Genomic DNA, 14,174 nt, shown 5'->3' on the forward strand with positions numbered 1-14,174 from the left:
ACACCTCCTAAGTTGCAGCGCTGTAACCCCCTCACCAGCGCTGCAACTTTGTGATGTAGACAAGCCCTGACAGTCAGCAGACAAGCGTGCAGTGAATGTCTGTGTGCTAAGCAGCTCTGACTAAGCAACTCTGTTTCTAGCAGCATGCTTGTTACACCCCAGCTATACTCTGATATACACCAGCGTTGAGTACACGTGGCAAGATGACCCTAAGACCCCCCCAATCCAACAGTTTTTCCCAAACTGTGTGTTCTACAAGGTTCACCCCTAAACCATTCAGAGGAATAATACAGTTTGTTTGCTTCTCTAAAGAGACAAAATGCTCATCTTGTCACTTTAACTGGAGTTTGCAATTCCTTTGATGCAAATACTGCACTGGGTTGGTTTAGATTGAAAATAAAACAAGTTTATTAATGAAAGGAAATAGGATTTTAAGTGAATTCAAGTATAAATGATGGTGTTTAGAAATAAAAGGGAAAGATGCTTTCTAAGGGCTAAGACTTAACACAACAATCTACAGCCTTTGTTTCAGGTAGTTTTCTTACCAATCTGCCTTCCAGCAAGATGGCTGACCACCATTCTGGTCAGGATTTCCCACAAAGTCCAAAGTGCTCATTCCTTAATCATCTTAGGTGAATGGTAACTTAGGTTTCTTTGCCCCTCTCTTTTGTAGTCCAGTGAACCTTTGAAATGGATTATTCTGAAGATTACCTCTCAAAGTAAAGTTCATTCAAGTTGTGAGGAAGGATTCATGGAGTCTTCTGGTGGAAATTTCATGTTGGCTTCTTCACCATCTTGTGTTTGCTAAGATGCAAATGAATGGATCTGTTCCTCAATTAACCACTCAGGAATACAGTATGGGGAGGAGATCTCCTCCCCTTGTTAGCTTGATGGTTTTTAAGTAAATACATTCTCATTGTCTCTTAATGTATCTTGGAGGAACCATCAAGATGGCAGAACCACATACGTTCCTCTGAAGTTATCCCAGCCTAGCCCTGCCTAGCAGACACACTTTAAGAACATAATTTCCAATTGGTTTGTAATTTTGAATTTGTTCTCCGTACATATACCAGACAATAATATTAGTGATCAGTATACCATTAGCTTTCTATTGATATTTTATATAACACTTTTAAAATTCAGGTTTTGGCATTAGTGTGTTGCAGTACACTCAACTGATCAGACCAGCTGAAACTCACAACCAGGTACCAGAGACACAAAATGGGTGAGATAATGTCTTTTATTGGACCAGCTTTTGTTGGTGAAAGAGACAAGCTTTCAAGCTACACAGAGCTCTTTAACAGGTCTTTGTAGCTAGAAAGCTTGTCTTTTTCACCAACAAAAGTTGGGCCAATGAAAGATATATTGCCTCATCCATCTTGTGTTTCTAATATTCCTGGGACCAATATGGCTACAACAACATTGCAAACAACAGTACCAGATACAAGTGAGCTCCTTGCTCTCTTACTTTAGGATGCTGTTAGGTCATACAGAGGTTTATAACATGCATGCATTTTTATATGTACTTATATAAATATTTATTTCAGAATAAAAGTATGCACTTCCCTTTGAGAAGCAAATACAACAGACTGACTAAAGTGTCTCGTTTCCTACAAGAAAATCCTTCCTGTTTGTTGTGTAATATACTGCATCACTACCTTCATCAGGCAAATTATTCCATCATTGAGGATGCTACCATGGTGAGTTATCCTTTAAAGAAGTAAATAATAGTGTGTACATAATAGTTTTATAATATTGAGGTTATTACAGTTTAGCATGTAAACCTAGTACAGACTGCAGGTTTCTTAATGTAGATAATTGTATAAAAACATTAAAGTGCTTATTAGTTACTATTGTAGAGGGCTTGAATTTTTTTGACTACCATTTCTACATTATAGATTAATAGTTTATTTAGCTATTTTATTTATAAATTTTGAGAGACACCATGAATTTAACATGTGGATTTAACCTCCCCCTCCCCTCAATAATTTATTGGCCTTTCTATGTCATGTTTCAGTTTTCTTTAAACATTTCCATTTTCCATTTTTGGACGTGAAAGCTGCAGAAATATAAACTCTTCAGAAGCTTTTATTCGAGATCATGTTCTGCATGATCAGAAAATGCTTTGTAACACTGATCTTTTTCAGTTTATGTTAAGATGCTATTGTGTATGTCTGTATTTTTAGAGTGATGGCCTTCCTGCATTAGTGACTTTAAAGAAAGGTCTAGTTGCACTTGCTAGGCAGTGGATGAAATTCATTGTGGTGACACCAGCTTTCAAAGGAGTTAGTTTACACAGACCAACTCAGCCGTTGAAACCACAGACAACTGCACACCATGAGCATGAGGATGGAGTTGGATTAGACAGTGGAGGTGGCCTTCAGAGTGACACAAGTGCTGATGGAGCAGAGTTTGAGTTTGATGCAGGTATATTTGTGTTGCAGTTATGCTCTATACAAATGACGTGGGAACAAATAATACTTTTAGACAACTTTTGTGGTAAAATAGCATAATAACTATGTTTATCTTTTAAGGCTATGTCTGCACTACAGACCTGACAGCGGCACAGCTGTACCGCTGTAGTTGTGCCGCTGTAAGGTCTCCTGTGTAGCCGCTCTGTGCCGGCAGGAGAGGGTTGTCCTACCAGCATAGTTAAACAACTCCCAATGAGCAGCGATAGCATTGTGCACACCAGCACTTTTGTGGGTGAAATTTATGTTGGTCGGGTTTTTTTTGTTTTTTTAACACCCCTGACTGACAGAAGTTTTACACAAAAGTTCTAGTGCAGACAAAGCCTAATGCTATGGCATCTGATGCTAAAGCTCTCTAAATCTGTGGTACTAGTTCAGTCCTCACTTCACCTCAGTGAACTTTTGTTTTAACTAGAACTAGGGTTGCCACCTGTCTTAAAAAATTGACAAGTGATTTTCTTTCTTGCTCACCCTTATTTGATAACATAAAATACTTCAGCTTAATTAGTTGCCTCATGCACATTTAACTTATATTATATGCTATCTCTGACATTGTAGACTTACGTCATGCATTTGAATGGTTATAGCTATGTTTCTGTCTTTGCTAGGTATTTTCCGTGTGTAATGGTTGCGGGACTCACCCCTGTGGCGCTTCCTGCTAGTTGTCTCAGGGAATTAGCTCTTTCCAGTGCAGAGCACCCTCTGCCGGCCAGTGTCCCGCTGCCGCTGGCCCCTGTGTCCCTCCCGGACTCCGGTGCCCTTCGTCTTTGGGGTGCTGCCCCCTGGCAATACCCCTGCAGTCTCAGGGTCTCCCCACCCAGGGGAACCCCCAACCTTCTATCCCCACCTTGCCTCAGCCTATGGGCTACAGCCAGTCGCCATCGAGCCCCCTTTCACTGGGGCCAACTGTAGACTGTATAAGCCAGTCATCATAGGCAAGGGAGGTATTGACCTGCTGCCTTTCCCTGCATCCCAGTACCTCCAGGGGCCTTGTACAAGGCCCTGCTGCCTGAGGGGTTGCTGGCCTGGAGCTCCTCTAGCCTTTCCCCAGCCCTGCTTCACTCCAGTACCCTTTAGCACTTAGGCAGCTAGGTCCATCTCTCTCCTCAGCTAGTGGGAGACTACTTGCTCCTGGCCCACTGCCCTCTTTAAGAGCCAGTTGGGCCCTTATTAAGCCAGTTACAGCTGTGGCTGCTTTCCCAATCAGCCCAGCTTTCAGAGCTGCATCCCTCTCAGGGCTGCTTTTACCAGTGCAGCCCTCCCCAGGGCTACTTGTACCCTTCCAGGGCTGAAGTGGGGTGAGCACCCCACTACACCGTGACATAAAATTTTAAAAGCTGTCTTAGTATAATTTCAAAACATGCTTGACAACTGCATTATACTCTTGTATACATGCCAGCTGGCACATGCTTGGGGTTTTGTTCTTCGTTAGATTTTGCTTAGATTAGTCGCTTTGCCATCTGTGTGCCAAAATGCAAAAGCATGGATGTGTACGTGTTGGTTTGGGAATAAGCGTACATAATAGATACTCTTGGATTTGTTTAACATCAAGTTAATTTGTACAATTGTTACATGGTTCAGCTACAGTCAGTGAACACACAATGCTCCTAGAAGGAATAGCTAGCCGTCCTCCACCTGCTGGAGTTTCTTCTGGGCCTGTAACTGGGGCTGAGATCATGAGGAAATTATCCAAGACCCATACTCACAATGATTCTGCTCTGAAAATAAAGGTAAGCTTATACTGTAACTTGGAAGATATGGGGGGAGAGAAGTGTTTTGTTTGCAATCTATTTTAAGTTTGATTTTGTGTCCCCAAAATAATTTTCACCTGGATTAAACACTAATCAATATAATGCATACTATGCAATTAAGCCATGTTCATTATACTGTAGAAAAGAGTTACATTTAATCACTATAGTTTCTCCCCCACAGCAGTTAACTCTAGGTCCCCGCTTTCAAACACAGACCATTAAATTGTGGATTCCAAAATGTATGGGTGCACATGAGTAATATTTAGGATAAAATATGTGGTTGTGTGCACAAATTGGGAAATTTTTGGCTAAAACATGCAATTTAGGAATATGATGTATAAAGTCTGCTGTCACTGGTGTTATTATACTGCAGAACCCTATTACATTTTCTGTACATAAATAATCTAGAAATTCTTAGAGAGAGTTCCTCCTTGATTTTGGTTCCAATGATGGTGTTAGCTAAAAGTGACTCTTGTTCTGAGGATAATAGTAAAAAGGTTTTGTTTGTTATGGTACTCTGATTGTAGCCTCCGTGCTAGTATTGTCTTGCAGCGTTAACAGTAGTAAGAGGTCTCCACAAGAGTTCTGCCAAAAGAGTTCGTATCAGAGCCAGATTATGATCCCTGAGTTTCTGGATTCTGGTCTTCTGTTCAGCCTTAATAAAGTGTTCATAGCACTTAATGATTACTTATTTTGATTTTGTTACATGTATATAGATTACTTGCCATTTTGTGTTTTGTGTGTGAAAGGGTATACATCCTTACCAGTCCTTGAGCTATACTAGTGGAGACACAGCCACGGATTCACCAGTGCATGCTGGCCGTTCTGGAATGCCAGTCAAGGAAAGTCCAAGAAAGGAGAGCCTACTCAGCTACCTTACTGGAAGTTTTCCTAGTTTGCATAATCTTCTTGAAGGGACTCCTCAAAGAAGTACTACAGCAGTTAAAAGTAGTTCTTTAACAAGAACAGGTACTGTACACTGTCATGGTATAATTCCCCACTCTGAACCTTAGCGTCCGAAAGATGGGGTACCAGCATGAATTCCTCTAAGCTCAATTATCAGCTTAGTACTTGTGCTGCCACCAACCAGGAATTCCAGTGCCTGGTACACTCTGGTCCCCCCAAAACCTTGCCCGGGGACCCCCAAGACCTAGACCCTCTGGATCTTAACACAAGGAATGTAAACCCTTTCCCTCACCGTTGTCTCTCCCAGGCTTCCCCTCCCTGGGTTACCCTGGAAGATCACTGTGATTCAAACTCCTTGAATCTTGAAACAGAGGAAAATCCACCTTCCACCCTCCTTCTCTCTCCCCCTCCCAGACTCTCCCTGAGAGAGAAAGTAATCCTAACACCGAGAGAAAATTAACCTCTCTCTCCCCCTTCCCTCCTTTCTCCCCACCAATTCCCTGGTGGATCCAGACCCAGTCCCCGGGGGTCTCACCAGAATAAAAAAAAAAAATCAGGTTCTTAAACAAGAAAAGCTTTTAACTAAAGAAAGAAAAAAAAAAACAGTAAAAATTATCTTTGTAAATTTAAGATGAAATATGTTACAGGGTCTTTCAGCTATAGACACTGGGAATACCCTCCCGGCCTAAGTATACAAGTACAAATTAAAATCCTTTTCAGCAAAATACAAATTTGAACTCCTTTCAGCCAAATACACATTTGCAAATAAAGAAAACAAACATAAGCCTAATTGCTTTATCTACCTAGTACTCACTATTCTGAAGTTATAAGAGCCTGTATGGGAGAGATTGGAGAGAAACCTGATTGCACGTCTGGTCCCTCTGAGGCCCCAGAGTGAACAACCACCAAAATCTAACCATGCACACAAAAACTTCCCTCCCTCAAGATTTGAAAGTATCCTGTCCCCTGATTGGTCCTCTGGTCAGGTGGCAGCCAGGTTTACTGATCTTGTTAACCCTTTCCAGGCAAAAGAGATATGAAGTACTTCTGTTCTATTAACTCTTACTATCTGTTCATGACATACACGCTATGTCTTTGGAATTTTTCAGTTTACCTTATGAAGGGCTAATCATCAAAAAAGAAGCAATGCTTTCCCAAAGGTGTTAGGATATTTTTCCTTCTGACTTTCTAAGGAAGCTGTAAGGTTATTACAGCAGTTCCTAGTGGTGACTGCTATATTTTAACACCACCTCACCCACCCCCCACATATATTTACATTTTTATAACGTTATGAAAAAATAGAATTTTGAAGTGAAGTTTTGCATGTCTGATCTCTTTCCAAGAATGGTGTGGGGTGTGTGTGTGTGTGTGTGTGTACATACAACCATTCAAACAACAGAACTGAGAAACTTTATATATAACTCCTCTTGAGAAGTGTGTCCAATATGATAGATAGATTGTAAAGACAGAAGGGACCACTATGACCATCAAGTCTGACCTCTTGCATAACATGGACCATAGGCCTTCCCTGATATACCTCAGTTCAAACAGGTGGTAAATCTTTTAGGGAAAAAAATCCAATCTTAATTTTAAAATTGCTTGATAGAGAATCCACCACAACCCTTGGTAAGTTGTTCCAATGGTTAATTGTCCTCACTGTTAAAATTTGTGCTCTATTTCCTGTCTGAATTTGTCTAGCTTCATCTTCCATCCATTGTATCTTGGACTAGCACTAGGGCTGCTGCTCACCTTCTTGCCTTATGTCCCTCCCCGACAGGCAGCTGCTCTGTTTCTTGTTTGCTCACTTGGGGCTAATCTATGTTACCACTTAAGCAACATATTGACTTACAGGTGTGAAAAGCGACGTAAATTACATGGATTTAAAGTGGTGTCTACACCATGCTATGTCAGTGGGAGAGCCTCTCATTGATGTGGAGTTATGCTGATGGGAGAGCGCTCTCTCATCGGCATAGTGCATCTTTACCAGACATGCTACAGCGGCTCAGCTGCATTGATGCAGCTGTACTGATAGACTGCGGTAGTGTAGACTAGCCCTTGTTCTCTCCTCCTTTGTCGCTGCTGCGTCTACATAGGGTCTCTGTCTCCAGGAATGGCTGATCTGAAGGGAAGCTGAACGCACATGTTGTTTAGTAACTCGGTGATTTTGAAGAAATCTGCCTACATGAGCACCTCACAAAATGAAGATCTCGATTTTAAATGTGAACACTTTCCTTTAGTTCTACTTTAAAAAAAATGCCCAAAGCCAAAAAGCAAGATAAATATGTAAAAACGCATCATTAAAGTTGTTAATTTTAAAGTAAGAGTCTGGAAGTACATAACATTAATTCTCATTGCACATCCTATAATTTGAAAATTAGTATCAAAATTTATACTATAAATTTGTTTTTTCAGTGGAAAAGCAGAAATAAAAGAATTAAAGCAATACTATACTGGGCAGGGCTTTGAAGCGGAGCCCGGTACTGGAGCGTGGAGCAGCTCCACAGCAGTGGAGCTGCAGGTTTTTGCCTGGAACTGGAGCGCAGCCGGAGCACAGCTCCAAAGCCCTGGTACTGAGAAGGTTAACTTTGTACTTCCTGACTCTCTGCTTGTTACCGTTCCTGTTGTTTTTATGGTAGCAGTTAGAGGCTCTGAACAGGACTGAGGCCTTGGTGTACTAGGTGCTTTACAGTGGTAAGCTCTTGTAAGGTCATCTTGTTGCTTTTTTGATCACCCCTACTCTGAAGTATGGAATGTTGGGGGAGAAGATGACAACCAAATAATTACAATTTTTTTTAAAAACTTTCATTTTATGTATTTTTACTAGTGTGTGTGTGTGTGTGTGTGCACATGTGTGTGTGTACACAGGATTTTGAAGTGAGCCTTCAAGCCCAGTTTGACATATTGGGGTTAGTGAGGCTTGTGTTAGTGCTCTAAAAATAGCTGTATAGATAACGCTTTGAAGTTGCAGCTTGGGCCGGAGCTCAGGCTCTGAACCCTAGGGTTGGGGTGGACTTCCCCAGCACCAATAGTTTGCAAGAGTGCTGTCTGACTATTTTTTTATACCTTTCTGAAATATCCCTTGAGAAATTCCTATATATCGGAATAAGTTAACAGTAAAGGTACCTCACCTGTTTTCTATTATCAATATACCTATGTTGTGTACCAATTTTACACCGTAATTTTGGTGTCATGGTCTTTAAAACTTTCTTAAAACTGATTTATTAATACAGGAAATACCATGGCCACAGACATGTTATCTGAACATCCTTTGTTGTCTGAACCATCATCTGTGAGTTTCTATAACTGGATGTCAAATGCTGTTGGCAACAGAGGAGGTGTAGTGCAAGAGTCTCCCAACACCAAATCTGGACACAATAGCCTTCCAACAGGTATTGTTAACCATGACTGGACTTCAAAAATATTGCATAGTTATCAGTTTTCCCTGAGTTATGCAATTCCTTGCATTCTGGTGCAGGGTATTTTGATTTGCATGATCAGTCTACTTCCTATCTTTCCTGTATGCAGATTTCTATACTCTGATTCTTGTAGCTGTTGTTGGCCAGTCAGAATGCAGAAATCTGCATAATTACCGTGTGCTAATTTTTTATTATTCCTCTTCTGTAAAATGGGTTTAATAATACTTCTTTATATCAGAGAAGTGGTGGTAGCATAAATGCATTAGTGTATTTGTAGCACTTAAATATTACAATGATGGAGGTCATAAAACAGCCTTTACATAATATGAAAATCTCTGTATGCTGAATAAAGAGCCACACTGGCTCTTTATTCAGCATTTTCAAGCTGCACGTCATCCCAACATGGTTCCCTCAGAGTCTCATTTCTGAAAAACTCCCTCAGAGTCTCAAACTGAAAAAAATATGCATGAACGAAAACAAGATAAGTCCTAAAGCAAAGAAGGCAGAGTTGTCTAACTGCTGAAAGATAGCTTTTAAAAAATAAACCTGAAAACCCTTGATTCTTCAAGATGTGTTGTCTACATGGATTGTACAACCTGCCCTCCTTACCTGCCACTATGGAGTCCTGTTCCTATGAGATTCTGTGCTGGCAAAAGAACTGAGGGATGTTTGGCCCTTTCCACCTTTTATGCTGTCTAGTGAAGGGGATATAAGGACAGCTTCAGCATACATGTGGCCGCAATGGGCACTGTTGCCTACAAATAATTCAATTATGTGTACATGCAGTGTGTGCTTGCAACGAATACAACTCATGTGGACAATATATCTCAAAAACCAATAGTTATATCAAGGTAAGCAACCATTCTTTTTGTTGAGTTTTCTGTAATAATAAATTGGAAAACGATTCTGTTACAACACAAACATGTCCCTCAGGCTCACTAATTCATGGAAGCTTTACATTTTAAGCCAACAAATCCTATATTTTGATTTGGGTGGGATTTATTTTTATTTTTGCACAGATTTACCAAACGAACTTTCAGTATTTTGATATTTAATAAGAGTGTGGTACATTATTCTCCACAAATACTCTAAGGATCAGCTTGTTGACATTAGCTGTAGATACTTAAATACATTAAATGTCATGGTAACTCAAAGCACTCTTTGAAGAGCTCTTTTCTAATATTAGTAGCCTAGTAAAAACCTTGACCTGTAATGAGACAAAGTGGATGAAGTAATATCTTTTTATTGGACTAACTTCTGAAATGAGAGAGAAAAGCTTTCGAGCCCCACAAAGCTCTTCTGAGGTCAGTAGAAGAAGAAGATTGCTCAAAAGCTTCTCTCTCCATCAACAGAAGTTGGTCCAATAAAAGATATATTACCTCACCCACCTTGTTTCTCTTAAAATCCTGAGATCAACAAGGCTACAACTTGATTCTGAGTATTCCGCTTGTTTCTACATAACTATCCTTTTTACGAGTTTTATTCTTTGTCTAGACAATGTAGAGTCACTTAGTGTTATGACTTCCTGTGGTGTTATGGAGTGTTCATACAGGGATTTATTTTGTAGGTGTTGCACCCAATCTTCCTACAATACCCTCTGCTTCAGACTTCAATACAGTTCTGTCTAGTGACCAGAACACTTTGGATGGGACACATTCTCAGCATAGCACCAGTCAGGATGACATTGCGGGTGTAGAAGAGGGTAACCAGGGATTTCCTGCTGTTCAACTTGCAGATGCGCAGGTGGGTATTTAATGAGTTTTGGAGTTTGTTGGGAGGAAAAAATGTTTGGTAAAACAAAGTAAAATGTAAGGTGATTATATTGTTCCACCTTGTATTGTATCCAACAGTATAACATTGTGGGGACAGAAGTCCCAAGAAAGTTTTGTGAGAGTCTCCTAATGTTTTCATGAGTGAGGACTGAGAGTGCATTTCCCTTTAAATCTGAAGAGCTAGGGGATTTTGAATAAACTGAATCTGGGTCCTTTGTGTGGAAGGTCTTCCTCGCAGACTTATTTCCTTGTCCAGTCAGAAAGCTGGTGCTGCAATTGGATGAAGCCCCCCCCATCCAGCTTTAAATGTAAAGCAACCAGTGGCTGAGGTAAACATGCTGCATAGGAGTTTTACTGGGCTTTTTGGGATAAGTAGGTTCACTACATTTCTTCTCTGTCTAAATCTTGGATTTGTACTTTTTAACAGCAATACAAATTGAGTTTAAAAGGAAATCTTTTTTATTTTACAATTTGTATAGTGAGCCTATCACAAATACCCTAGTTTTATGATAAATAATAACAGCAAAAAATTAAACTCATTTCTGAAGCAAGGAAACAGAAATACAAGAAATCTCTAGGCAACAGAGCTAATTCAGAGATCTTACATTTTTATAGGTTGTTTTCAAACCTCTTCTGAGCCATACAGGAATTCAGTCTCAAGATGCAGTGCCACTGAGCTATAGAATGTATTTCGGAGAGTATCTTTCATTCTCAGGGACTTTGGACTGTCTCAGGGCAGACATTGTTGATTCAGATACAACAAAAGAGAGAAAAAGCAAGAGAGCACGAAGGTATATTATTAAATATTTTTAAATCATATATATATGTGTGTAAGAGTACAGTAATTGCTTTTTTCACCGTTCAAGTTCGGTTTGACTTGCTGAAACACATCCTCACAGAATGGGAAAACAGTCTTTCATTAAGTTTTAATTTATTTTCACTTGGAAAAGCTACATCCAAAACATTTTGATTTCTTCTTATTTCATTTTAGAAATATAGGTGCAACTTCAGAGACCCAGCTGCTTATGCAAGTTTGAGATCTACAACAGGAAAGGCTGGAGACAGGAGCTGGGGCTAAGGGGATTGGAAGTAGAGATGTTGACAGGGTTTAGGCTGTTCCAACCCTGTAATGTAATTGTCATTTACTGAATAAAACTATATATTACTTCTTTGTTTGCAAAATGTCTTAGACAAAACTGGATGATAAAATTGACAAATTACATATCAAAATACACATTTCATAGAATAAAATATTGACCCAAAATGACTCTCGCTTCTATTGTTTCTACTGTAGCCAATATATTGTATAATATTGGTAAACTGTATAGCAAAAATTAATAAATGATAGTGCAGAGGTGATCTCCTGAAGGAACTGAATGTTGTTATATTACTAATTTATTGAACCTTTTTATATAAAAGCTATTTAATGCCGGCCTTCTCTTTTTAAAAAATCCTTAACTTTTATATTTTTTCTGTTAGGCAAGGAGCCGTCAATCTTCCCCCACTTGAATTCAAACCGGCATTGATGTTGGAAACTTTTAGCATTAGTGCTGTTGTAATGGAGAAGTCAATGTGCACACCCCAAAACTCCACCAGTGCCCTTTCTTTTCATGACCTGAACAAGCGTTACTATAATACTTTTCACTGTAATTTTACAATTTCCTGCCAGTCCATAAGCCAGCACGTAGATATGGCACTGGTTCGGCTTATTCATCAATTCAGTACAATGATAGACGATATTAAAGCCACACAGACGGACATCAAACTTAGCAGATACACTGCTGGCTCAGCCTCTCCAACACCTACCTTTAAAACCCGCAAACATAGAGACTTTCGCTCTTCTGACTTTAGCCGCAGCTCCCGAGGAAGCATCAATGGAGGCAACAGAGTAAACAATGCAAAGAACAAAAGAACCAATATTGAGAACAATAAAAAAGAATCTCGAAACAAGAATTCTCTTGGGAGATCAGAAAGAAGAACTTCTAAAGTATCCAGGAAGGGTTCAAAAGATGTAGTTGATCACATGACCATTCATATGGATGATTCAGATTCAATTACAGTGTCAGAACAGAGTGAGCCATCTGCAGAGTGCTGGCAAAATATGTATAAACTGCTGAATTTTTATTCACTTATCTCTGATCCAACAGGGATTTTAGAAAAATCGTCTGAAACTTTTGGGCCAACAGGTGAGATGTTTTAGGGTTGAAAATAATTTAATTTACACAGTTTCTTGTAGTACTGGGTTCTGGTAGAGCAGGGGTGGCCAACCTGTGGCTCCGGAGCTACATGCAGCTCTTCAGAAGTTAGTATGCGGCTCCTTGTATAGGCACCTACTTGGTGGCTGAAGCTACAGGCGCCAACTTTCCAAGGAGCTCGCTGCCATGGGCCCTGCCACCATTCCACCTCTTCCCACCCTCTGCCCTGAGCCTCCTGTGCCGTCACTTCTCCCCCCCCCCCCGCCTTCTACATGCCGCAAAACAGCTGATCAGGAGTTGTGGGGAGGGTGGGAGAGGGGGAGGCACTAATCGGTGGGGCTACCGGTGGGTAGGAGGTGCTGGGAGTGGGGTAGGGGGGCTGCTGACATATTACTGTTTCTCTCTGGCAATGTACATTGGTAAATTCTGGCTCCTTCTCAGGCTCAGGTTGGCCACCTCTGTGATAGATTTTACAAATGGGAAGATTCTCTCCTAAATGATTTACTAAAAGTTGTCAGTATTTGTGTAGTTCTGGTCAGAAAAATGACTGTAAAATGGAATTATTGAGTTCAGGTTGGCATCTTATTGACCTCCAAACAAAATGTTTCCTGATTGCAAGTAAACTTCTGATTTGCTAACTCTACAAACTCCGTGTGAGATTAGAAAGTCAAGCTAGTTTCATTCTGTTCCAAGTTTGATACCAAATTCTGCCATTAGGTACCTGTTCAGCTCTATTGTTTTCAAATATTGTTCTCTGGTATGTTTGTGCCGACTTATTGTCTTCATTTGGGTTGCACTGTGCAACTTAGGGCAGAATTTGTCTCATAGTAACAACTTAGTTAACAATTCTGTCGATCAAGTGAGAACAGGGTAGACTCCAGCTTGCATCAGCCTTGCAAAATTAAAACATCAATGGGTAAGCAAGTGCTTTTTTTCCCCTAAACTAAAGTGAGTAGGTATAACTCTTAATACAAAGAAGGAACAGAAGTTGAGTAAGGAGGTCATTTTTACTCAGGGCTTGGAGTGGAGTCCCATTTTGGATAGTCTTATGTTACACACATACTGTCTGAAAAAGGATTTGGTTAATGCACAACAGGACTTTTAGTATATACCAGCAGGATCCACACAGGCCAATGAGTGTGTGACACATTGGTGCAAACTAGAATTTGCACCCCATTTGGTGCATACTGACACCCTGTATAGACAAGCCCTCAGTCACTTCAAAGAGGAAAAGCTTCAGAACTTTTGTAAAAGTCTGAATTTAAGAAGAGGGTGAAATACTTGCTCCATTGATATCAAACTACTATTGACTTCATTGGGGAGAGCATTTTTCCCAAAGCTTTAGAAGTTGGGTGATCTTCCTATGTATACTGCTGTATGTTTGAACGCTGGGCACAACAAAGTGAATTAAGAATTGAGTATTGGCCTTATGTCTAAATTACTTTTTGTTGATGAACATTTATTATTGAATTATATATCATCAGAAATGTGTTTGGCACTTCAAGTTATAGGTCATAGACTTCTATATAGTATTTTGTAAAAAAAAAAAAAAAAAAAAAAAATGTAAAACCTAAAAGCAGGGGAAAGTGTTATATTGATATCAGTGCTTCCACAAGATATGGAGGAAGTGAGGGGCATCGATTTAATTGACAAATGAAAATAG

At 40.0% G+C, this 14,174-nt stretch overlaps 1 protein-coding gene across 7 annotated transcripts in view; it reads left to right on the plus strand.

Moving 5' to 3' along the window:
* The window catches only part of BLTP1 (bridge-like lipid transfer protein family member 1), a 233,015-nt gene that overhangs the window by 135,847 nt on the left and 82,994 nt on the right, over positions 1-14,174 (plus strand). For all 7 annotated transcript variants that reach the window (XM_050946192.1, XM_050946197.1, XM_050946193.1 and 4 more), the window contains 8 exons: positions 1,548-1,700; positions 2,187-2,427; positions 4,053-4,201; positions 4,972-5,191; positions 8,359-8,517; positions 10,112-10,287; positions 10,932-11,107; positions 11,796-12,502. In XM_050946192.1, coding sequence (XP_050802149.1) covers positions 1,548-1,700; positions 2,187-2,427; positions 4,053-4,201; positions 4,972-5,191; positions 8,359-8,517; positions 10,112-10,287; positions 10,932-11,107; positions 11,796-12,502 — 1,981 coding nt within the window. The remainder of the gene's footprint in view (positions 1-1,547; positions 1,701-2,186; positions 2,428-4,052; positions 4,202-4,971; positions 5,192-8,358; positions 8,518-10,111; positions 10,288-10,931; positions 11,108-11,795; positions 12,503-14,174) is intronic.

This window comes from Gopherus flavomarginatus, chromosome 3 (assembly GCF_025201925.1).
Source record: "Gopherus flavomarginatus isolate rGopFla2 chromosome 3, rGopFla2.mat.asm, whole genome shotgun sequence".
Taxonomy (NCBI): Eukaryota; Metazoa; Chordata; order Testudines; family Testudinidae; genus Gopherus; species Gopherus flavomarginatus.